The 26547-nt window shown below is 47.8% G+C and overlaps 1 protein-coding gene across 4 annotated transcripts in view; it reads left to right on the forward strand.

Moving 5' to 3' along the window:
• LOC144269650 (protocadherin gamma-A11-like) overlaps nt 1–26547 on the forward strand; it is a 347802-nt gene that overhangs the window by 314673 nt on the left and 6582 nt on the right. For all 4 annotated transcript variants that reach the window (XM_077825477.1, XM_077825475.1, XM_077825476.1 and 1 more), the window contains exon 3: nt 20768–20856. In XM_077825477.1, coding sequence (XP_077681603.1) covers nt 20768–20856 — 89 coding nt within the window. The remainder of the gene's footprint in view (nt 1–20767; nt 20857–26547) is intronic.

Genomic DNA, 26547 nt, shown 5'->3' on the forward strand with positions numbered 1-26547 from the left:
AGTTCCAGACTGAGCTTCATAGTCAGTGGCAACTGTTCAGGAGTCCCTGCTCCCTGAGATTGCCCTACCCCTGCTTGCCTGTTACAATGAAGTGTAGATTATCAATGTAATAAAAATAATGAATAACCCATTTGGCATATGTCAGTTAAAGTATACAGAGAACAGAATTTTCACCATTACATTGTAGAAGATGTGCTTTAAAGATATATCTTAGTTATGCAGCAATATGAGAAACAAAACAGCATAGTTTGGGTAATGTGTAAATAATCTGATCATTAAAATATTTTACATTTATTGGTGATGGTTTCTGGTGAAAGTACCGAGGACCTGGAGCTCTACATCCAGCTCCCAGTGTCTCTGAACTAGAGGGCAAAGGTCAGAGAGGGTGACACATACAGATCAAGATCCACTCAATGTGCAGAGGCAGTCAAAAAAGCGAACAGAATATTGGGAATCATTAAGAAAGAGACAGATAATAAGACAGAAAATGTCATATTGCCTCTATATAAATCCATGGTACGCCCACATCTTGAATACTGTGTGCAGATGTGGTTGCCCCCGCTCAAAAAAGATATATTGGAATTGGAAAAGGTTCAGAAAAGGGCAACTAAAATAATTAGCAAAAAGAAAAGGAGTACTTGTGGCACCTTAGAGACTAACCAGTTTATTTGAGCATGAGCTTTCGTGAGCTACAGCTCACGTGAGCTGTAGCTCACGAAAGCTCATGCTCAAATAAACTGGTTAGTCTCTAAGGTGCCACAAGTACTCCTTTTCTTTTTGCGAATACAGACTAACACGGCTGTTACTCTGAAACCTGTTAAAATGATTAGGGGTATGGAAAGGCTTCCGTATGAAGAAAGATTAATAAGACTGGGACTTTTCAGCTTGGAAAAGAGACAACTAAGGGGGATATGATAGAAGTTTATAAAATCATGACTGGTGTGGAGAAAGTAAATCAGGAAGTGTTATTTACTCTTTCTCATAACACAAGAACTAGGGGTCACCAAATGAAATTAATAGGCAGCAGATTTAAAACAAACAAAAGGATGTATTTTTTCATACAATGCACAGTCAGTCTGTGGAATTCCTTGCCAGAGGATGTTCTGAAGGCCAAGACTATAACAGGGTTAAAAAATGAACTAGATAAGTTCATGGAGGATAGGTTCATCAATGGCTGTTAGCTGGGATGGGCAGGGATGGTGTCCCTAGCCTCTGTTTGCCAGAAGCTGGGAATGAGTGACAGGGGATGGAACACTTGATGTTCTATTCATTCCCTCTGGGGCACCTGGCATTGGCCACTGTCAGAAGACAGGATATTGAGCTAGATGGGCCTTTTGTCTGACCCAGTATGGCCACTCTTACGCTATGTTCTAACATACAAACTTCTCACCTTCAGCCCTTCTCTTATAGTTGGAGCTGAACTATCACACCTGATTGTAACTCTTGAAAACTGGGGAAGATTTAGATCCAGATCTCAACCCCAACTGTTCATTTGGAGTGAAAATATTTTAAGTCTTTTAAAACAGTCTTTGTAAACTTATATGAGACATTCAGTGATATAATCTGCCTCAGAATTAAAGTTCTTAGCAGAATGTCTAATGTGAATTTTCACCCATCTAGGCTTCTTAAGTGAATTATGAATTATAGGGCTTTCATAATCTTTGGGCCCAATTCACTAATGCTGTCTGCTTTGCACCACTCTAGTTAAGCAAAACACCTAAGTAGCTAGCCTAACTGATCCCAGATGGCTCTTACACTACTCATAACATAAAGCAGCTTTCAGATTGCTCTTATTCATGTCAGGAATCAGGCCAGCCCAAAGAACAGGAGAATGTAAAAGTGACTTACAGTCTCTTTTGTCCTTTGCCATGGCCATTTCTGCTACTTGTGTATGCACATTAGCATACAAATACACGCATCCTTTGCACATGTAATTGAATATCTGAAAATCTATTAAATGTTGTTTAATGTTTGGAAGCAACTGTAATCAGAGTGAAGTACATGCCTGTGCTCTCCCACCATCATTACCATCTAGTGCTGCATAATGCAGATTGTGGCGTTAGTATCCAGTGTAAGGATGCCCATGGGCACAGTAATAATAATAACTAATAATAAATGTACTGGACTTTTCCTAGGACAGTCACAATGAGGTTTTGGACCTGGTTAAACCTAAAGGGGCTGCTTATCCTAGGGCAAATGTTACAGCTTTATCATGTTTCTGAGAGACTGAGACAGGGACATAATGGTTTTTTTTTTAATATTGTCTCCTCCGTTTCCTAGGAAAGTGTCCATGTGGCCATTTTCTGGACAATGGCCACCCCTCCATTGTCTTCTACCCTCATCCCAGCCATTGTGTAGTTTGCTTGTTACACAAGAAAGATGTTATGAAGGAATAACATGGGCACAGCGGGTCCAGATAACTGTGTTTATTAACTACAGATAACATGTGAGGCCTAGTTTCAGATACTGCTGCTCTGGCAGGGTTCTGGTGGCCCTGAAACACACAGAATATTGTTAGGGATACTAGAAGGCTCACAACTATTTGAAAGGATAGTACCTAATTCCTAACACTATACCAGTATAGGAGCTGCTTCCACAGTACTGCATGTACAGAACGCTACCATGGCATTACCCTCGGTGCAAGGAACACTGGAGTGCTCTGAGCTTGTGTTCTAATGGAAGCAGGCCCCGTACTGTACATTGCACATGTGATGCAATGCATAAAGCCTTTGTGATGAGATCAGGACAGTGCGCGCAGAGTGCTGCCACTGAAGCAGGTCTTACGCTGGGAGCAGGAATGCGGATGTTGGAGGAGGGCACAGTCTTTGCACACTACCACCTAAAGCAGGTCAGCACTGGCATACTGGACAACATGCTCAACAGAGAGGGCATTTTCTTTTCTTTTTTGTTGTTGTTAAATAAAATTAAAGCCCCATGACATGTGTCATGTTGTCTGGAGTGGTTCACAACCATGAGTGCCTACTTCAGGGCAGACTGTCAAAAACAGGGCAGACGCCCCAAACTGATGGTGTGTTCTATCATTAGACCTCACCAAGCCAGTAACAACTGTGAACTCCTGGATCACCATAACACAGAGGTTAGCAATCTACAGCCATCTGGACGGCGGGCTCCTCCTGCCCGGCCCCTGAGCTCCTGGCCCAGGAGGCTAGCCCCTGGCCCCTCCCCTGCTCTGCCCCCTCTCCCGCAGTCTCAGCTCACTGCGCTGCTGGCGCAATGCTCTGGGCAGCGGGCTGCAAGCTCTTGCCAGGCAGCGCAGCTGCAGACCGCGGCCTGACCTGGTGCTCTGTGCTGCGTGGTGGCATGGCTGGCTCCAGCTGGGTGGCGCAGCTGCCTGTCCTGGTGCTCTGGGCAGTGCGGCTGCTGCCAGCCACTGGTGCTCCAGGCAGCGTGGTAAGGGGGCAGGGAGTGGGGCAGGGGGGGTTGCATAGAGGGCAGGGGAGTTCAGGTTGATGGTCAGGGGGCTGGGGTGTGGATAGGGGTCACGGTGTTCAGAGGGCAGGGAACAGGGGGGTTCAGTGGGGGCAGAGGTCCCAGGGGAGCAGTCAGGAAGCAGAGAGGGGGTTGGATGGGGCAGCGAGGAGCAGTCAGGGGCAGGGGTTCTGGGGGCAGTTAGGGAGAAGGGGTGGGTGGATGGGGCAGAGGTCCCAGAGGGGCAGTCAGGAATGAGAGGAGGGGTTGGATGGGGCAGTGGGGGGCAGTCAGGAGTGGGGGGGAGTCCGGGGGGGGGGTCAGGGGACAGAGAGGGGTGGATGGGGCAGGGACCCCAGGGGGGCCATCAGGGGACAGAGAACAGGGGGGTTGGATGGGGCAGGAGTCCTGGGGGGGCCAGCAGGGGGTGAGAAGTGGGGGGGTCAGATAGGGGGCGGAGGCCGAGCCACGCCTGGCTGTTTGGGAAGGCACAGCCTCCCCTAACTGGCCCTCCATACAATTTCGGAAACCTGATGTGGCCCTCAGGCCAAAAAGTTTGCCCGCCCCTGCTATAACAGTCTCACCATGGAGTCACAGACAGTCCCCTTAGACTCTCCAGTCTATCTTGCTGCTCAGACAAACTGGACTTAAGATAAATGGTCACTTATGCCAAAAATCACACCACACAGGTTGCTTCCAGTCCCAAGAGACCAGTCACTTACCCCCAGACCAACTGGTACCATAGATTTTACACCAAAGACAATCATAGAATATCAGGGTTGGAAGGGACTCCAGAAGGTCATCTAGTCCAACCCCCTGCTCGAAGCAGGACCAATTCCCAATTAAATCATCCCAGCCAGGGCTTTGTCAAGCCTGACCTTAAAAACCTCTAAGGAAGGAGATTCTACCACCTCCCTAGGTAAATGCCTGTAGCCAATCCTGTAATAAATGATCTAAACGTTTATTAACTAGGAAAAAGAAATAAGAGTTATTTACAGGTTAAAGCAAGCACACATAGACATACAAATGAGTTATCATTTAAATCCTAAGAGTGACAGAGTTTTAGTGAGCTGTCTATTCAAAATGTCTTTCAGAGCAGACCCAGGAGGCAGCACCTGGGGATCTCTGGCTTCAGTTTAGGCCCTGACTACACTGGCAAGTTTCTGCGCAGTAAAGCAGCTTTCTGCAGTGTAACTCCTGCGGTCTACACACCGCCAAGCCACTTAGTGTGCAGAAACTGCTCAGTTGCAGCGCTGTAAAAAACCCACCCTGAGAGGTGTACGGTTTTCTGTGTCAGGGCTACAGCGCTGCGGGGCCAGTGTAGACACCATGGTTGATTACTGCGCTGCGAATGGCCTCTGGGATGTGTCCCACAATGCCTGTTCTTGCCTCTCTGGTCATTGGTATGAACTCTACTGCCCTGCCCTCAGGTGACCAACCATCATCCCCACCCCGTACATTCCTTTGGAATTTTGAAAGTCCCCTTCCTGTTTGCTGAGTGATGTGTGCAGTGGTCTCAGCGCATCTTTCCAGTTGGCCATGCCTGCTCCATGCACCAGGCGATCCGCTGCTTGGAGCAATGCCACGCTGCTGGATCTCATCAGCATTTGGGGAGAGGAGGCTGTCCAGTCCCAGCTGCGCTCCAGCCGTAGGAATTATGATACCTACAGACAGATTTCATGATGCATGACAGAAAGGGGCCATGACCGGGACACACTGCAGTGCAGGTTCAAAGTGTTGGGCATGAGGTAACACCTACCCTGGTAAACTAGTATTTCACAGTTGGTAATGTTTCTCTCCTGACTGTGGAGGTTTACAATTTCAGAGCAAAACACTTTTATAGTTACAGAGGAAACATTTAAATATTATCTTATAACATGGTATATAGATATTATAAGTCAGATTAATGTAGGCAGCAACACACAAGCACTCTGTAGAGTCTAAATATTAAATACATTCTTATAAGACTCAAACCTGTTTTGAGCAAACTAACATACAGGTGACCTGGTGTGGTCTCCAGCTGTGGCGGTTCAATGACAAGACAGAACACAGCTTTTAGCAAGCAAACGGCTGGTCTGCTAACAGGCTTCTGCCTGTCAGCTTTCCACCTTCCCCTTTATTCTTTCTCTCCCCTCGCGCATTACATTCTCCAACGGATAAAAGGAATACACTGGCTTTGTTTAACATTCTTATTTACCAATTTCTATCTACCACATTCCTTGCTCTCGGGCCTTGAGCCCAGTCCTGGGAGGCTTCCCACGGTTCATATCATCTGGGTGAGATTCCAAGGTTGATGCCCTTGAAAGGAGTTGTGTGTGCACAGGTCCAGCTCAACACTCCTGGTGTGCCCTGAATGTTGCCAAGCGCATAAACCTTGTATGAATCCTACATCCCCTCCTTTTTTGTTTATTTGTGCTCGGCCATCTCATGGTAGCCATCAGTTTGTTTTGTCATGCTATTTAACTCCCAGACAGACAAGGACATAACCTGGGGAGCTTTCCAGGGCAAAATTTTACAAAGTCTTAACAAGGAAGGAATACATTGTACACAGCAGCAGCAAAAAATAAGCCCAGTGATTACAAACACAGAATAACCAAAAAGCTGTTGCAGCCATTCTAGAGAGGGCAGCCAACCTGTAAGCCAATTCCAAAAACCCTCAAACCCCCGATCTTGGCGTATGTGTGTTGTAAGACTGGCCAATTCAGCCAGTCTAGTTTCTATGGAGCGACTATTATCAGTTAAATTAAAGCAACACATGTGCTGAAATGTGGAGCAGCCTAGATGGTGTTTCAGGAGCAGAAAATCAATGGCTGCTCTGTTATCCAAAATTGCATCCCTTAATTCGTGTTGTTCTGTGTTAAGTAAGGCAATAGCCTGGGATGTTGTATTAATTGCCTTTGCTGCAAAGCATGCCAGGTTATTTAAAGTTCTGGCTGAATACATAGCAAGCGCAGGGATCCCAACAATAGAGGCCGCTAAGGCAGTATACTCAGCACAACTAAAAAGCTCAACATCTGCAATACAATCATCTGAAAGGGGTACACTTCTTTTACTACGGTTTTGACCAGCAAAAGGCAATATAAGTGTCATTCTACTAAGACAGCAAAGGGTGCCATCACTTAAATTTGCAGGAATATAATTAAAGGTGCGTGAACCGCAAGTAAAGAACCATCCTGATGGTAGGATGATATGGCCATAATTATATGAAACATTAACAGCATGGGAACAATTTAAAAGGGGTTGAGAAACTTTTCGACAGCCCAAGGGCACCTTTGTACTAGTGCAGTTAACTACACGTGCACAGGTGACATTGTGAGCCCCGGCCGGGTACGGTGTGTGGAGGGATATAGCCGTGCGAGGCAGAGTATAGTTGGCCGGGCCCCAATTAGCCATGCTAGAGTACTGGGAAGAAAGATTCGCATAAGCAGAGAACAGTGTCTTATTCTCCATCTCCTCAGGGTGATGACATACTGGAATAAGGCATGTACCTAACAAATCTCCGGCTGCTACAGAATTAGATAGACAAAAGTGGGTAACATTTGCTATTGAAGCCAATCTTTCCCATATGTTATATGTCATTCGGGCTCATAACGGGGGAAGTGCTTCCGAGCCAACCCCTACAGGAAATAGCAGGCACAAAAGGCACACAATCATCACAGAATTAGCAGTGATTTGGGCGAGAATCGCCACAAACAAAGTCTCAGGAGTCTCTGGCTGTTGATGTGCTGCCAGTCTTCGTTGAGCCGCGGCGACCAATGCTTTTACTGCTCCCCATGTCACGGGCTGGCTTGGGACGCTACGCTTCCTCCGTTTCCGTCCCGCCGTTGTCGACCCGGGAGGCACTGCGTTCTCCTCCAAGGTCAGCTGAAACTCCGGTATGGCGTTCGACAGCCCCTGGTGCCATGCCATGCTGTTTCAGTGCCGGTCGCACACACCGGGCCGGAACCCACAACGGTCCTGCAGGGAGAGACACAGCAGCATATCCCCGATCCCAAGTAATTAAAGGCACTGGGCCCAGCCATTGTGGATCGGGCAGCTGATGGTAATAGACACGCGGTCTTTCCAGTACCTCGGATTTGTGAAAATGCCGATCCGCGGGGGTCTGCTGATCTGCATTCAGCGTTAAATTATTTAAAGTGAACAAAAGGATATGCAATTGCTGCTGAATGTCTCCTAAGGTTCAGAGACGCAGCTCCCCTTGTTTTAATTGTTTGTCGAGCAAGGTTTTTAGCGTGCAATTTGCACGTTCAACAATAGCTTGGCCTGTGGAATTATAAGGGATCCCGTGTTTGAGACAGACGTCCCATTGGGCACAAAAGGTGGAGAGGGCTGCAGAGCAGTAGGCTGGGGCATTATCTGTTTTAATTTGGCAGGGGCGACCCATAACAGAAAAGCAGGCCAGCAAATGGTGAATAACTTTGTTAGTGGCTTCCCCATGTTGTGGGGTTGCCCAAAGGAAGCCCGAATAAGTATCAACAGAAACATGTAAAAACGAATAGGGGCGGAATTGTGGCACATGAGTAACATCCATTTGCCACAGCTGATTTGCTGCGGTACCTTGGGGGTTAACGGCATAAGAAAAAGTAGGAGCAGCAGCAGCACAGTGGGGGCAGGAACGAACAATAGAACGTGCATGATCAGCAGGAATGTGAAACTGCTGGGCCAAAACAGAGGCAGACTGATGAAAAAAGGCATGGCTTTCAATGGGGTCAGAAAAAAGGGAATTTACCTGATCACGTAACACGCGATCAGTGCGTGCATTGCCTTCAGTAAGTAGCCCAGGCAGAGGAGTATGACTGCGAATATGAGCAACAAAATAAGGGAAATTACAAGTGGTGATGAGATACTGTAAGGACAAAAACAGGCGAAGAAGGTCCGCATCGACCTGAGGGGTAATAAGGGCAAGGGGTAAATGATCAATTACCTGATAAACATAATGCGTGTCCATGATCAAATTAAAGGGACAATCAGCAAAAAGTTAAAAGGCCAAAATAACAGCAGCTAGTTCCAAGGACTAGTAAAGCTCTCCAAGCGCTGTGCATGCAAATATTGTTGTACAAGTGAATGAAGCGCTTTCAGCTTTTCTAGGGGGAGGGGCCACTGGTCAATCCATACGGGCTCTAAGGATTGCCATACCAATGGTAATGCGGATGGCAAGGTGGGTGAGGGAGGATTTCGGGCCATTATATATTAATATCGAGGGTGGTGTCTAACTTTGTAAGTAAATCACGGCCCCAAATATTGAGGTGGACAGGGAGTACAAAAGGGCGGATAGTAGCAAGGGTACGGCCTCCCGGTTTAGAGACTGTGACCCAAGACAAACTGTGGCGCCCGGGTTTACTACCCCCGATCCCCCACAATTCTTTAGAAGGAACCGTAGGCCAACTAACTGGCCACTCCAGATCACGAATCACCGTAACGTCAGCTCCAGTGTCCACCAGCCCTGTAAAAGGAACATCATTTAAGAGAAGTGTTAACTGAGGTTTCGAGGGGCGGACTGACATCGTCAGAGCAACAAGTGGAGAAGACGCGCTGTGAGACGGCGAGTGAGACAACGTCGATCCAAAGCCGCCTCCGCCCCGAGTTCGATCCTCGGCAGCTGGCACCTGATAGCGGACTAAAATCAATTGTGCAATTGACCGTCCACGCGGGAGCGACTGTGGAAGATGAGTCCACACCTGAACCTTAATAATGCCAGTGTAATCAGCATCAATGACCCCTGGAATGACAAAAAAGCCCTGTTTCCCAGCATGTGAGCGAGGGAGAACAAGACCTACAAAGCCGGCAGGGAGAGGTCCCGTCACCTGTGTAGATATGGCACAGACCTCCCCTGGCAGCCGAAAGTCAGTGTCCTCCTGCATGATCAAATCAAGCCCTGCACTTCCGGCAGTCACCACCTTCATGGAGTCTATGGGTTTTAAAGCAGAGGAACAGTTGTCTGAGTGGGAAACACCCCCGTTTGGCCCTGGGTTCGGGGGGAACCTGTCGTGCGGTTTCCCGACCCGCTACGACACTGATTAGCCCAGTGATAGCCCTTCCAACACTTGGGGCACTTCTTTGAGGGGCGGGCGGGCACCGTCGATGAGCGGCACTCCTGCTGAAAGTGACCCTCCTTACCACAGTGGTAACAACGCTTCCCCTCCTTCCCGCTTTTCTGCAGGGCGGCGGCCATAACCCCAGCTTTATGTGCTTGAGTTCCGATGTTTTGGCATGCCCGCAGCATGTCTGACAGCTCTAGAATTCCAGAGGCTTGTGCAGCCTGGACAGCACGGTGGCAATCCTCGTTCGCATTTTCAACCGCCATTTTTAACAGGATCTCCTGAGCTGCCGCAGGGTTATCCACCTGTCGGAGGATAGCCTCCTGCAATCTGTTGGTAAAATCCATAAAGGACTCTGCACCCTGACGGATACTGGCAAAGCTTTTGATAGGCTTGCCTGAATCCGGGACCTTCCGGAAAGCATGCTGGGCGCAGGTGAAAATAATGGGGAAGACGGCCTGAGGGAGTTGAGACTGCATCTGAACAGTAGCAAACTGGCCCTCCCTGGCCAATTGCTCATAAATGACACCTTGCTCTCTATACACCTGGGCTTGGCGTTCCCCCATCTGCCGAAATTCACTAAGCCAAATAACATACTGACTGGGCGTCAGTATCATGCGCAACAGCACCTTCCAATCTTCAGGGATCAGGGTGTACCCAGTACCTAGCCCTTCAATGACACCACTTACATACGTGCTAGTGAGGCCGAACTCGCAAATCGCTTTCTTTAAGTCTCTGATCACCGAGTAGGGCAAACTGACCCAGTTTGCAACCTGGTTGCCCTGACCATCATCCTGCCAGGTCACCGGACAAACTGAGACCAGATCAGCCAGCTCCTCTGCTGTAATATCTGAGCGAGTCTTCGCTGCATGAACCATTTGTTGCACCAGCGAAAGCTGCTGAGCAGACGCGGATGACCCCCCGGGGGGCCCCGGAGCATGGGGCCCCACGGGGGGAGGGTGATCACACACTGGCTCCAGTGGGGAAGGCCAGGGAGGCGGTGGTAATAGAGGCACTGGGGGTGAAGCAGGGGGAGGGATGGCTGCAGGAGCGGACGGGGGTGGCGGGATCGGCAGCCCCTCTGTTGACGCGGGAGAGGGCCTTTCTGAGGCGACACGCTGTGTCGCATCACCAGGAGGGGGGATGGCTGCAGGAGCAGACAGGCGTGGCGAGATCGCCAGCCTCGCGAGGGAGGGCCTGTCCGAGGTGACACGCTGTATCGCGTCGTGGCAGAGGTGCCAGGCATGTAGAGCCTGCACGGGCGCCCGAGGCTCTTTGTGCAATGTCTGGCCCAACCGTTCCCAGTCCGCTAGCTTAAGGGTTCCAGCTTCAGGGTACCACGGGCACTGGGCACTCACCTCCTGTAGCAGGAGAGTGAGTTCTCGAGTGGGGCAATCATGCTGAGCCTTACGCAGCAAATACTGTAGCTCACTGCGGTGTTGCACTTGCAAAGCAGAGAGGGAGCTTCCCATACTTACCACAATGAAAAATACTCACCGGTATCCGTGAAGCGGATGAGTGACGCGTCTGAAACCCTTGCCGGGCGAGGTGAGTGCTGAGGGCCCCACGTTGGGCGCCAGTTGTGGCGGTTCAATGACAAGACAGAACACAGCTTTTAGCAAGCAAACGGCTGGTCTGCTAACAGGCTTCTGCCTGTCAGCTTTCCACCTTCCCCTTTATTCTTTCTCTCCCCCCGCGCATTACATTCTCCAACAGATAAAAGGAATACACTGGCTTTGTTTAACATTCTTATTTACCAATTTCTATCTACCACATTCCTTGCTCTCGGGCCTTGAGCCCAGTCCTGGGAGGCTTCCCACGGTTCATATCATCTGGGTGAGATTCCAAGGTTGATGCCCCTGAAAGGAGTTGTGTGTGCACAGGTCCAGCACAACACTCCGGGTGTGCCCTGAATGTTGCCAAGCGCATAAACCTTGTATGAATCCTACATCCAGCTACAGTGTTGTCAGTTCTTAGCTAATGTCTGCAGCCTTGGCAAAAACAGGCATCTGGCCTGCCAGCATCACAGTGACCATCCCAACTTCATGCTGATAAAAACTTTACACCCTTCCCATCCTACCATTTTTGGCCTGATGACCAATGGATGCTAAGGGACTGCCCTCTCTGCTGACATTAAAGTGCAGTATCTCAGCACCTTTCAGCACTAGAAGCAAATGCTGTGTGTCCCATTGGAAAGCTGAGAATCTCCCATTGCCAGGATTATAGAGTTCTAATTATTATCTCTGCAAGGAGTGGGTGAGGTTTTGTGGCCTGCAATGTGCAGGAAGTCAGATTAGATGATCATGATAGTCCCTTCTGACCTGAACATCTGTGAGTCACAATCTTAAATTTGTGATTTGTCTAGTACTGAATATTGCCCATTCTGAGTCTCAGGCCAGTGTAGTTTGTTTACAGGTGGGGTGTGTGTGTATGGGGACTGGGGGAAAGGGCGGGTTTCTCATTTAGGGGAGAAAGAAGGAAACTGACAGGTTATTTATTTTAAATGGCAGCCATTGGAAGTTGCTCCAGGGTTCGGAATGTCAGAAGGAATCCAGCTTATATGGCTTAGTGGCAAGAGTGGTCAAAGGGACATGATGAATTCTGGAACCATGTGCATTTTATTAATCATCACCAATATACATTATTGGCCATCCAGGTATTGCTGTCTCTAGCTAAGGGGTCCTGACACTTCTCCTTATAAGACCCTGTTTCTAGTTGCTCATAATGTTGCCCAGTTTAAACTATTCAGGTTGAACTCTTTCATGGTTGGTGTCTGCCTTGGGCTGAATTTCTATGGGAAGTTACAGCAAAAATGGTCCAGCCATTTCTGAGAACAAGATTAGTGGAAAATGCATTGTTTTCCCCAAATAAACAAACAGGAATATTTTTAGAAGCTCTAGTGCCCCCATGCTCTGAAACAGGGACTTGAGATTTGGTAGAGAGGTGTCCCTGATGTTCCTCAAATTTGGCAAAGTTCCAAACACCTGGAAATGGCAGTTCACACAGTTCAGTAGAGACTTGTTAGAGTTTGGCAGCTACATTCTCTGGAGATTCCATCATACTCCAGCTCAGGGATACAGGGGCTGAGCAGGACTTTCCCTACAACTGTTCTTCCCAGATTCCAGGGGCCATTGTGGGGCCAGGCATAGGAACAGAGAACAACGAGACTGTTTTCTGTGAGCATTAAAAGCCCTCCTGCTGTGCCCAGGCAGTATGGAGGAGGAAACCACCTGACTCAAATGCAGAGGGACAAGAGCTGGTCCTGAGGTGGGGTTGGGAGTAGGATGGGACAAGGTGCTTGGGGGAGTGGGTAGAGGAGAACTGGGACTTAGAGCTATCAGGTAGAGTGAGAGAGAGAAACTGGGACCTGGGAGGGGAGACGGGGGACTGCAGAACCCGTGGGGAAGGTGGGAGACTGAGCTTGCCAAGGAGCTGGGAGGAGGGAGACTGGGATCTGAGGAACCAGTTGGGTGGGGCAACTCAGAGCAAGTGATGGGTGAGGCAGATCAGATGAGGAGCTAGATTGGGTGAAGCTCAGACTGGCTGGACAAGAACCCTTGGGCTAAGACTGGGATGAGGAGCCCAAGGGGGCACTGGGACTGGAGGTATCCCCAAGGCAGAGAGTTGGACTGGCTGGGCAAGGAAACAAGAAAAAGGATGAGAAGTCAGTGAAAGGGGAGGAAGACTGAGCCAAGGAGTTGGTGGTGGGGAAGCAACAGGACAAGTACAAGAAGAAACTGAGGGGACAGGGCAGAAGGGGTCAGATGTTGGACATGGGGGAAGGGGCAGAAAGGCCTGTGACCACTGGAGATCTCCCTCTCCAGAACCTGGAATTGAGTGCTCTGGGAATGACTCCGTATTGTATAGTGAAGGAGACAGTTGTCTGTAGGATCCCGCCTCATTTGTTGCAGCTGTTTGATTGCAGGAAGAGAAAGGATGGTTAAGGCAATTGAGTGAAGCCTGGAGAATTGAAATCTATCCCTGCCTCTTCCATAAAGTTCCTATGTGATATTAGAGAGACAAGCTCGGGGAGGTAGTATCTTTTATTGGACCAACTTCTGTTGGTGAGAGAAGCTTTCAAGCTTACACAGAGCTCTTCTTCAGCTGTGGGAAACTATACAATGTGAAACAGATTGTTTAGCATAAGTAGTTAATACATATTTTAAGGGACCATTCAAGGTGAAGTGGTCCGTTAACACCCCTCCAGTCATAGGGAGGAAAGGAAGGGGAAGAGGAGGGAAAGCAGCTGGAGAAGGGGGTTGTTAGTGGGTTGCAGATTGTTGTAATAAGCCAGAAATCCAGTGTCTCTACTCAGTCCATGATTTTTAGCATCTAGCAAAGTTATGAGTTAAAGCTCCCAGGCTCATCTGTTGAATGTGTTGTGCAGGTGCCCTTTGAGGATGAGGACTGACAGCTCAGATATGGAGTGATCGCTTTGTGAAAAGTGTTCACCCGCAGGTGATGTGGGGTTTTTGTCTTTTATCATTTTCCTGTCTGAGCTAATTCAAGAATGTAGTGATGGTCTGCTTTCACCCCTGTATAGTGGCTACTGGGGCATTCAGTGCAGAGGTGATACATGGAGGGCATGTGGGGTCAGATTGGCCTCCCGAGAGCGGGGAGGGAGAGGGGTTCTGTCCTTCTCTCCCTGTGTGTCCCCCCAGGGACAAGGGCTGAGCATGCTGTGGTCGAGAGGGGGGCTCTGGCTCACTCAGCCCCTGTCCCCAGCAGCCAAGCCCAGGCAGGGAGCCGGCCACTGCTGCCTCCCAGCCAGGCTCTCTCAGGGAGAAGTAATTCATCCTGGGGGAAAGGCACAGGGAGAGAAGGACAGAGCCCCTTCCCCCTCACTTGTAACTTCGGTGGGGTGGGGAGAGTGCCATGGCCCTGGGCTGGGCACAGGGCAGGGGGGTCACTGGGCAGAGGAGACACATGGGGCGGCCACGTGTCCTTCCCTTTAGATTGTGCCCCCCGCCCCAGTATGGGGAGACATGAGTTGTCTGTGATTTAGTGCACTGGACAAGGTACACCACATGTTGTGATAGGCATGTGTAGGATTCATGGAACTTGAAAGGTGTTTTGTGGTGTTGGGGTGGGCATGTTGATTATTGTAGCAGCGGAGATATGTTTGCGTCTCTTGTTCTGTCAGGGTCTGGTGCTGTTTTGAATTGCTGTGTCCTGGTCTGTGGAAAGCTTTCTTGTGATGATGATCTTGGAGAGGTTGAGGAGTTGTTTGAAGGCCAGAAGAGGGGGATCAGGAAAGATTCTTTCAGGATGGACTGACTATGGGTTGTAGTTGTTTGATGATGACCTGCATGGGTTCCAATGTGGGGTGGTAGGTGTGCGGTTGGAGGAGGGTTTATTTCCATATTAAAGCAGGTTCTCTCGGAATATTTGAGTGGCCCATTCCATGGTGCAATCTACGTCTCTGGTGGAGTGTCCCTGTTTGGTGAAGGTGGTTTTGAATGTGTTAAGATGCATATCCTAGACTTTCTCCCCAGAGCATATTCTGTGCCTGACTGTAAATAGCAGATTTCTTGGTGTATTTGGGGTGGTTATTGGATCTATGAAGGTAGGTGTGGTGATCTGTGGTTTCTTGCATATAGCTGTCTGTAGGGTACCATTGTTGAAGCTGATCGTGGTGTCTAGGAAGTTGGTGCTGGTGTGGGAGTGTTCCAAGAGAGTTTAATGGACAAGTGCTGGTGGTAGAAGTTGTGGTGGAAGTCTATGAGGGAGTTTAAGTCATTTAGCCAGAGGATGAAAGTATCATCAATGTATCTTATATCACCATGAATGGCTGGACTCTTAGTAATGACAGCACCGGACTTCCACATGGAGAAATGCAAAATATAGTTCAATCACAGTTTTTGAAACTCTTTAAAGCATTTCTAAAATAGCTCTTCTGTCAAATAGCTGATGTACACAGAGCACTTGGTATAAATGTTTATCAGCACTTATTTAAAGAGGCAACATAGAATAGGGCAAGGAACTAGGAGTCAGGAGACATGGATTATCTTCCCAGCTCTGCTTGCGCCTTTTGTCTTTACATAGATTGTAAAGTCTCTGAGGCACGGATTGCCTCCTACCGAGTATCTGTACAGTGTCCAGCAAAATGGGGCCCTAATGCTGTCTGGGGCCTCTCTGTGCTACTGTAATACAACTAAATAATAGTAACAAACAATTCAGGGTGGCCTTCATAACTCACTTGTGGCTTGCTTCACATCATCACGTAGTCAATAGGTTGATGTGGATAATGAGCTTTTGGGATACCCCAGATTTCACTAGACAGCAAATATTGCAAAAGCAAAATCCCTGGATACCTCCTACTTGGGCTTCCTCTGCAAATTACACAATAATTTGCATACTGCTCAGAAGATAGTTTGCAATGGCCAGTCCCGCTATGTATATTAGTGGAGTAATATCGAAAATGGAAGGGCATGGACTGCAGGTGAAGCCCCCATTCAGGGAGGCTACCCCTTGCCTTGCCCCTTCCACCAGAGGCTCTGCCCATACCTCACCCCTTCCATCTCCCCCTGCCTGCCAGAGCCCCGAGTCCTTCCCACCTCCTCTATCCCTCCCGCCCCCCCGGTAGCTGGAGGACCTCTGGCCAAACAGCCCTGATCCCTGGACCCCAGCCAGCCTGAGCGCTGCCCTGGGCTGATGGCCAGCCCAAGCTGATGGCCAGCCCAAACTGATGACCTGCCCTACCACCAGCCCAAACCACCCAAGGCCACCAGCAGCCTGAGCACTGGCCCAAGCTGCCCGAAGCCACTGGCCCAAGCCACCCTAGGCTGCCGGTCAGTCTGAGCCACGAGTGCCAGGCTGCTGGCCGGAGCTGAGCCCCTGCCAGCTTCTGGGCAGAGGGGGGTGAGGAGGGATGCAACAGCCGGGGAGAGGGATGGGGGAGGGCTTGGGGGAGTGGGTGTGTGCAGGAGAGGAGGGACGAAGGGAGTGGCGGGTGGTGGGGCCTCATGGGGGAATGGAGTGGATGAGAGGATGAATGCGGCATGTGGCAGGGACCTCCAGAGAGGGGGGTGAAATGGAGAGAGGAGGGACTCACCAGGCAGTGGCAGGCAGTGGAGGCCTCAGGGAAGAGGCGGTGCACAGGTGGGGCCACCACGGCCCAGACATCCTGCGGCAGATCCGTGGTGGCACCTATTATACCCGCCACCTGTGTGGAAGGGGAAGATGATGTCATGGCTAAGGCATTGGACTTGAACTCAGCAGATTATGGTCCAACTCCTGGCCGTGTCAGAGGCTTTGTGTGTGACCTTGGGCAAGTGGCTGAGGGCCAGATTTTCAAAGGAATTTAGGTGTCTAAAGATGCAGATAAGTACCTGGGCACCTAAGTCCCACAGGCCTGTAGTCTCTCAGTACCTCATTGTCCCATCTGTAAAATGGGGATAATAATCCTTCCTTTGTGCTGTTTATTCAGACTCTGATGTCTCTGAGGCAAGGCTGTTTGTTGCTATGTGTTTGTACACAGACTACATAAGGAGATCTTGATGTTGGTTGGGGCCTCTAGCTGCTACCATAAATAAATAATAATAACTAATAATTTAATATGAAGAGGATCTTGGGGTTCTTGGATTGTTTCATTGGACCCCTTTGGGGGACAATATGATTGCAAATCAATAAGCAAACAATGTTAAACACAGCTGCTGGCCATCTGGCAAACATTGAGAAGAATGTTGTACTGTATCTAAGAATATAGATTGCAGCCTCATTTAACCAAAACTCCAGGTTAATTGAAGTTCAGTTGCAGCCCCTGAGATTTGCAAAGCTGACTGACAGGTCTGTAGTGCTAACAAGCCATCCATCAGCTTCCATTGAGCCCTGCAGTTGGGGAGCCAGACTTTAAATGTTAGCTATCCTCCTTTAGCCCCCTCTCACTTTCTCACCCTATTGCTGTAAGAAGATAGTGGTAGCATGCTATTTTCTCCCCTGCCTCTCAGGTTCTGCAGAGCTAGTGGATGGTATATCTCCCCTCTGCTCTGGGTTTGTGCTTTTTAAGCACTGGTCAGATGTCTTCCCACTCCACACCCTTAATCCAAACCCCTGTTAATCCATAGGCAAGTGGTTCCCAAATTTTTGCTAAGGTGACTCCCCCACCCCCCCACAACTGCATTCCCCCCCTTTTTTTTGGGGGGGTGACTCACCTTTACATGTATGCACCCTCCGCCCTGGCACTGCAATCTTAATTCTGGTCTGGTGTTGAGGGGAGAGCCCAGGGCAGCAGGGGGCAGAGAGTGAGTTAGATCTGCACTCACCCCGCAGCAGCCTGTTCCATGGGGCTGGGCCTGGCTTCCCATTCTGGGCATTGCAACCAGGCACATGTGGTCTCAGAGCCACTCAGGTTTTGCCCAGCAGCCCATCCCTCAATCCCTAGGCCTCCTCTCCCCACCAGGTTAGGAGAAGTATATGTATGACTATATCAGGGCCCAACCCTGGACATGGCAACCCATCTACAACCTTCCTGCGACCATTTGGACGCACCATTTGGAAAACACCCCCATAGGCTTTGGGTGTCCTCTGAAACCTTGTCATGAATGGGATTACACAGTGTAGCTTATCTGAAACAACCTAAAGGCCTTCACCTTACATAGCCTTCAGATGGGAATGCAGGGCCCAATCTTGCAAACACTGATGGATATAAGTGATTTTCCTCAATTACATTCACACATGTTTGCAGGATTGGGCCCATAGGACCAAATTTTTAAAGGCATTTAGGCACTTAAAGATGCACATAGGTGGCTGGGGGTGCCATGTGAGTTAGGCACCTAAGCCCAGATTCACAAACATGCTCAGGCACTAAACTCCCAGACTTTAGACACCTAAGTCCCATTTTTAGGTGACACTGAGATCCACCAAGCACCTGTGCAGCTGCTGTCTAACCTGTAAGCACCCAAACTCACTCGGTGCCTAAGTTTTTGTTGTACCTAGGCACCTATATTTCTGCCTCGGCGCATGCACAGTGCTTCCTCACTCTGGACATCCAGGCGCCTATTTCCCACCTATAGCCCAGTGCAATCCATGAATCTGGGGATAGGCCCTGTAACCGAGCCTTAGTGGGTCACAACTGAGGATGCCAAATTCAGGATGAACTGCTGAGAAATTGGGCAAACACAACCCAAAACTGGTGGTTATTCTTTTATAAGATATACCAAACCAGCCACAAAAGGACACTCCTGTTTTACCACACTGGCTAACAAGAAAACATAAAGGCAGTTTCCTCAGGCATTCTAGTTCTTATATCACCACCAAAAACACTGGATTCATAGATGAGTGGTTCTTTACAACCAGTCTCATCAAATAATAGGTTCTTCTGATCCCAAAAGACCAGCAACACACCCAGGTCAATATATTACGTAGATCTTATCCAAAAATCATACTGGTGCCAATCCTTTAATATCTAAAATCTAAAGGTGGAAAGAAAGAAAGAAAGAAAGAAAGAAAGAAAGAAAGAAAGAAAGAAAGAAAGAAAGAAAGAAAGAAAGAAAGAAAGAAAGAAAGAAATATGAGAGTTAAAAATGGTTAAAGGAATGAATTACATACACTAATGGCAAAGTTCTTGGTTCAGGCTTGTAGCAGTGATGGAATAAACTTCTGGCTTAAGTCAAGTCTCTGGAGTACATCCACAGCTTGGATGGGTCATTCAGTCCTTTGTTCAGAGCTTGTTTGTAGCAAGGTTCCTCCAGAAGTAAGAAGCAGGATTGAAGACCAAATGGAGGTGTTTCCAGGGCCTTTTATAGCTTTTGCCATGTGGAGGGTATCCCATTGTTCTTACTGTGGAAAATTACAGCAACAAGATGGAGTTTGGAGTCACATGGGCAAGTCCCATGTCCATACATTTTGCCTAATCACAGCAGGACATTCCATTAAGTGTAGATGGGCGTCTCCCATGGTCCATTGTTAGTTAAATGTTCTTGATGAGCCACTTAATTTGAACAGTCCCTCCAAGATGTGCTGGGCGTTAACTTGCGGGCGTTACCCTAGGAGCAAACATTTGAAATCCAAGTATAGGGCCAATACTTACAACTTACAACTTCAAATACAAAAATGATACATGCATACAGATAGCATAACCATAAGCAGCAAATCATAACCTTTCCATAGACACCTCACCTGACAACCTTTGTACAATATTTGCTGCAAATACATAACAGTGGTTGCAACAATGATCTATGTGGTCATATTTGAATTAGATAATGTTGCAGGCCGTCCTCCACCTAACCCATATGCAGGGCCTGATCTGATAGGGGTGCTGAGAGTCTGCCTAAGTCCACATAAAACATCAAGGAGAGAGAGCTGGACCACCCTTCTGATCTTTATCTAGGGTGAAGAGATGGCAAGAGTGAAAAATTGGGATGAGGATGGGGGTAATAGGTGCCTATATAAGACAAAGCCCCAAATATTGGGGCATCTGGTCACCCCACCGTTAGCCCAGTAGTTAGGATACTCTCCTGGGGGACGTAGACCACTGCTTCAAGTCCTCCCTCTGCATGATAAGTAAGAGATTTGACCAGACACCTGTTACCACTCAGGTGAGTGCTGGAACTATGGGATATTCTGGTTTGGGTCTCCTCAGTTTTTCCCGCTGAAGTTACTCCACTGTAATTAAATGTTAATTGGACCAGAGAAAGAATGAGACTCCCTCTTGTAGTCCAGAGGTAAGAGCACTCCCCTGAGCGGTGTCAGATCTCTTCTCCTTATCAGGAGAGCCAGTGTTTTTCCGCAATGAAAACACAGTAATTTTACAAAAAGAAAAGGAGTACTTGTGGCACCTTAGAGACTAACCAATTTATCTGAGCATAAGCTTTCGTGAGCCACAGCTCACTTCATCGGATGCATAAAAGTGGAAAATGTAGCTCACAAAAGCTTATGCTCAAATAAATTGGTTAGTCTTTAAGGTGCCACAAGTACTCCTTTTCTTTTTGCGAATACAGACTAACGCGGCTGCTACTCTGAAACAGTAATTTTAGATTTTCAAAGCTGTATATTTCATAAATTTTGGATATGCTTTATATTAATATAAAAATACCATATTGCATTGTAATACTAAAGGCTAAAGCCAGCTGTGGAGTGGGGGACAGATGCTGGGCACTGAGGGCTAGAGCCAGCTGTGTGCTGGGGAGATGAGCAGGGGAGAGGCGCTGTGGACACTGTCGAGAGCAGGTGTGACCTTATAATAATCAATAGTATTAACTTTCTTTACAGAGCATGGTATTTCTACAGGCAATATCTGACAGAATCCCACCCTCTCTGCTGAGCCTTTGGTAACCCTTTGTTTATTTTCTTTTCCTTAGCTCTCAGAATGGAGAAGAAGGTGGAGCTTGGCCAAACAACCAGTTTGATACGGAAATGCTTCAAGCCATGATCCTGGCATCAGCAAATGGTCAGTTTCCTTTAAGCACAAGATAATTGCATCATTTGTAATGCTGTAACATTTAAAGTGCATGTAATTAGACAGGATTTTAATATTATCAGTGGTTCAGAGCAACTGGCAGGGATGATGTGGCTTCCTAAAGTACTTCTTAAGCAAATACCATCAGAATACCATTGGTACTTGTATTACTATGCAAAAGAGACATGAACAGGGGCGCTGGAACAATCTGTACAGTGGGGGTGCTGAGAGCCATTGGATCAAACTGTAAACCCTGCATATGATGGAAACCACTTCAAGCAGCAGCAACAGCACCTCCCACCCCCGCCACACACACACCCCCTTAGTTTCAGCACCCATTATATGAATAGGTTAGGATATGAATAGGATATGAATGGCGAATTAACAACATGGAGCAGGGTTTGCGGTTGATGTGAGATAGTCATTCTGTTGTATAGTAAGGCAGGAGGGTAAAGGCTGAGAATCTCCAGCATCTGCATTCTTGAGAGAGTGGTATCTGGCTCATAATATGGTGATATAAATAGAAGAACCTGCATTTGGAGTGTCTCTCTCGCTTTTTTAAAATGTATATGTGTAGTTGTATAGAAAGTCTGATCCCAAAATAAAACAAATATGCAATGTCTGATCTGATACACCAGTACATGTGAGGGTGAATTTGAGAAACGGAGCAAGTTGGGAGACTTGGCTGTGGACAGGACATGGAAACATAGTATTGGAAACATAGGATTTGCTGTACTGGATCCCAAGGTCCATCTACTCCAGTATCCTGTCTCCAGCAGTGACCAGCACCAGATGATTCAGAGGAAGGTGCAGTAGACAGATGTGGGATAATCAGTCCCCCTCTGTCCCATTCTCACATACGAGGGAAGGAATAACGTGTCAGTAGCAGAAAAGAGACATTTTTTGGTTTTGGAACAAAGGGCCAGATTTTTAAACAAGAGAACTCCTTTTTTACAGGAGCAATTTTACATCCATGAAAAACTGTGATCACAAATATTAGTTGGTAGATCTTTAATGACCAGGTTGTACCCACACAGCCAAGAATTATTCTAGCTGCTAGCTCATCTTTGGTAGCAAAATGCAGACACATTTTTAGTGCTGACAGCAAAAGAGAGGGCTGAGGCATAACTGAATATCTCAACTTTAAAATACTTTCTTTGCAATTATTATGACTGTGGTTTGTGGATATTTTTTTTTTTTTAACTTTTACCATCTATTGTTATGTGAGAGTGACAGGAAATACAGAAGAGTGTTTGTAGCTCTGTGATCCTGGTGCACTTTTGTTAATGAATCATAATAGACAAGTCATTAGAATACAGAATTCAAGATAAAGAGGCTAGCTGTTTTACATAGAGTCTTTGCTTATAAATACCTTTAAGTCTATTCCCTCTAAATTTTAAAGATAGAAAAAACAGCATAGCCATAAAACACTGACAAAAATGCTTAGGATGTTTTCTCTCTGCTCTTGGCAGAAAAAAAGTCTGGAGTGAGGATTTCAAATTGGTATTTCTTCTTTGGAGAGCTGCTTTAGCCTGAACTTTGTCACCCTGAAAGCCTCTCTGTAGACTCTGAGCAGCCCAAGCAAACAGCTGCCACAGCCAGTTAAGGAGATGAAGGTCTTGGACATTAGAGTGTTTTCTTTTATATATATATTTTTAAGAATAGAAACAATGTGAAAATGTGGTTCTACTCTGTAAATGGACTCTGTAAAAATAGCCACGGTGGCCATATGTTTATCATTTCTCCATGACTCCAGCTAACATGTCCTCACTTTACAAATAACATGATTATTTTTCTACTTGCCTGCCCAGCAATCCCTGGGATCTAAAAGCTGAATGGGTTCTTTCTAAATTGTTCATCAGTTTACACTTACCTGTGAGGGACCTTACTCTGGCAAAACTCCTCCCTACCCACGTGATAAGTCATGGCATTTTTTGCCACTGCCCAGATTGGTGATGCCCTGCCCTGATGTGATGCCCCTCTGCAGGGTTTTTCTATGCTCCTGGGGATATGTGAAATCTGTTCAGTCCATTAGACTGTAACAAATTGCTCTCCCTGATGAGTCATCTCCACTCTGCAGAATGGAAGATGGGCAGAGGGCCGTGACTGTCTCCTCCCCAATCCTCCCCGCCCTGTTTTCTGTATCTTGCTGTGGGAGGATGGGGAACAGAAGCCACTGGTCTCTGTTCTCACCAGAGTGTAGAGAGACCAGGACTGCTCTTGTGAGGGGCTCTTGCACAGCCACCATATTGATCCAGTTCGGCACAGTGCACAACCATGTGCTGATCCTTAAACACATTAATAGTGTAATTGACTTCAACATCACTCTTCATATGCTTAGGTGCTGGGTTGGATGGGGGAAAGGTTTCTTGCACCTCCCATTTGCCGCATGCCCATGCAAGAGCCACTTACATTCAAGCCAGAAGGGGGACAGTGATACCACTGCTGCACCATTTCCCCTTTTTCAGCCTGGGATATCACAGATGCCCCTCCACTGAGTGTGAGGAGACAGAACAGGAGACTGGCTGTGCTCTCCAGCACCATGCCCTGCAGATCCAATCTGTTTGGGAGTTAATACAGTTACCAGCGGCATTGACTGTCTGGATCCTGTTCAAGGCTGCCAGTGAGCAGCTGCAGGCAGACCCAGCTAATAGCAATAGGGCTTCTTCCAGGGGTGAAGTCATTCCATTGCAGCCCAGCTGTGCAAAGGTGAAGCTATCCCTGGAGCATGGCTCCTGTCTTTATGGTTCTGGGTTCCCTTCCCCGTGAATCCTCAGGACTTCAAGTTGGGAGACCTCACTCTCTGCAAACTCTACAGCTCCCAAATGCCTCTCTTTTCTTGAAGGGAGGCTGCTCAGGAACCTGCAAGGTCAGCCTCCTGGAGTTCTCTTTCCCCCCTCCTCCCTTTCCATGGGTTTCTCCCTGGGACAGGCAGCAATCCTGTCCAAAGTTTCATCAATTGGAACTCAGTTAAATTCAGTAACAATGCTATTGCGTCTTCTCCTTTCATTTGGCCACTTTGCTAATCATACTGGGAGATCGACAAATCAATGTCCAGTAGCATTTTGACCATGTTAGTTCTGTTAATCATTAACTCGTAACGGGAGCACCACATGATGATTTTCATCTTGCCGCCGATTCTGCTGATGACAGGGAAGCAGACGAGCCACCAGCTCACTCTCCCTAGCTGTGTGGGATCTGCAGGGCTGCCCTGAGGGCAGGGTATAAACACCCACCTTCCGTCAGTAAAGGCAGCAGATCTAACTCACTGTTGAGGAAGAAGGTGCCATTTTTATAATCTCTTTTCTGACAATAAGAGCCAGAGGCGCTGACTTCCCCAGTTCCCAGAGGGAGCTTGACCCCTGCTCTCCCCAGACCCCGCCCCACTCCACCCTTTCCCCCAAACCCTCTTCCCACTTCTTCCCGCCCTGTCCCTCCCCGACCGCTTCCTGCACCTGCTCCACCCCTGCCCCACCTCCTCCCAATCCCTCGCCCACCCACACCCCCTGCCTCTTCCTGCCCCCAGTCCTCCTCCTCCCACACAGCACCTGCTGAACAACTGATCGTGGTGGGTGGGAGGGCTGGGAGGGAGGGGAAGGAGCTGATCATAGGGCTGCTGGTGGATGCTGAGCACCCACTATTTTTTTCCTCCAGCCCCAGAGCACCCACGGCGTCAGTGCCTATGATAACAGCACCTCAGAGATTTCATGCCTTCTTTTTGTATTTTCTCTCTCCAGCATATGGAAGTTTAGGTAGGGGTGAGGGCAGGGAGGGGAAGACTAATCGAACCATCAGTCCCTGCCCCCTGGTGCTGTGACACCCGAGCTTTGCTAGCCAGTTGAAATGCTTCCATTTACACACCCAGTCTGAAGGGCCTAAAGCTCTTCAGCAGTTAGAAAAGTCAGGGCTTCTGAGAGTCTGAAGCGATTTACCCTTTTGCAGACTGAGGAATACCCAAGATCATTTTTAAATCAGGGACTAAATGCTAGACACATGATGGCATCTAATTCTAGGAACTCTCCCTTTAAAAAGAACAGGAGTACTTGTGACACCTTAGAGACGAACAAATTTATTTGAGCATAAGTTTTCATGAGCTACAGCATCCGATGAAGTGAGCTATAGCTCACAAAAGCTTATGCTCAAATAAATTTGTTAGTCTCTAAGGTGCCACAAGTACTCCTGTTCTTTTTGCGAATACAGATTAACATGGCTGCTACTCTGAAACCTCCCTTTAAAATGTTGTGGATAAAATCTAAATTGATACAATGCAATGTGTAGAGGAAGAAAAAGCTGGTTTGATTTGTGGTGGTAGAAAAAGTGAGTGAAATAAAGCACAGGATAGTCCTGCCTGGATTTTCAGACACCACCTGTCTGCAAGCCAAGGCATGGCTTTCTGTGCTGCTCTATACATTGTTAAATAAAGGTCTCTATATTTGGTTTACTGAAAGCCCCAACAGCAGCCGCAGTCTCAAGTGCTCAAGTGCTAAGCCCCCCAAAGCTTGTTATCTTAGCCAGAGATGAGCTCAGTTTGTAAAAGAAACAGAGACATGAGTTGGTTATTTTTGTCTAATCTAAGATCCTGGATAGTTTAATTTATTTTCCTCATCTTACTTTGACCATAAGAGCCTCCAGACAATTTACCATAAGTGGCAGTATAAAGGGAGGTTACCTTACAGGAGTGTCAGGAATCTGAAGCTATATAGTTTCAGAGTGGTAGCTGTGTTAGTCTGTATCAGCAAAAACAATGAGGAGTCCTTGTGGCATCTTAAAGACTAACAAATTTATCTGGGCCCAAATAAATTTGTTCGTCTCTAAGGTGCCACAAGGCTCTGCATTGTTGAAGCTATATAGACAGCCTATTATGTATGTCTCTGTACAAAGTTATTCAGACCTGCAGCAAGCTTGAATTAGTATTGATAAATGACTTTAAGACTAGTTACTAGCCAATAGGGGTTGAAACCCTGCTTGCAGAAAAGCAGCTTAGTGCTGAATTAAACATATCTGTTGTCTTGCTCTTCACCTGTAATTTCGTGTTAACTAAAAACAGCACATTGAGCTCATCGGTGATTCTTAGGGTATGTCTTCACAAGCACCAAGCACTTTAACGTGGCTGTGTAGTCACGGCACCCGCACTGGGAGAGCTAAAAACCACCCCCACGAGGTGAGTAGCTGCCAATGCTGGGAGCGCAGCTTCCAGCGCAGGTGCACTGTCTACACTGCCAATTTATAGCGCTGAAAGTTGCAGTGCTCAGGAGGGTGTTTTTTCACACCCCTGAGTGAGAAGGTTGCAGTGCTGTAAAGTGGCAGGCTAGACAAGGCCTTAGACTGGGCAAACTGGCTCCTCAGGCAGCCAGTGAACTTCACAGACACTTTCCTCATTGGAAACCGTGCTGACTCCTGATGTTTATTTCAACTAGGAAACCTGTTCTGCAGCCTGGTTACGGCCCCTCCCACCCCCCGCTCAGTCCTCCCGGCCTGCCATACTGTGCATTTTCAACAGGCAGCTGGGGTGATTTCTCTTAGTAACATTATGACACAGAAGTGGGTTGGTAGGTCACTAGCAATGACTTGATGACTGAGGAGACAGATTGCTGTGTCCTCAGTGAATGCTCTATTTAAAGTGATACAGAAAAAACATACAGTACTTAAAACTGCAAAGCCCCCTCCCGCAGCCAGTCTGTC

The sequence above is a fragment of the Eretmochelys imbricata genome, chromosome 8 (genome assembly GCF_965152235.1).
Source record: "Eretmochelys imbricata isolate rEreImb1 chromosome 8, rEreImb1.hap1, whole genome shotgun sequence".
NCBI lineage: Eukaryota > Metazoa > Chordata > Testudines > Cheloniidae > Eretmochelys > Eretmochelys imbricata.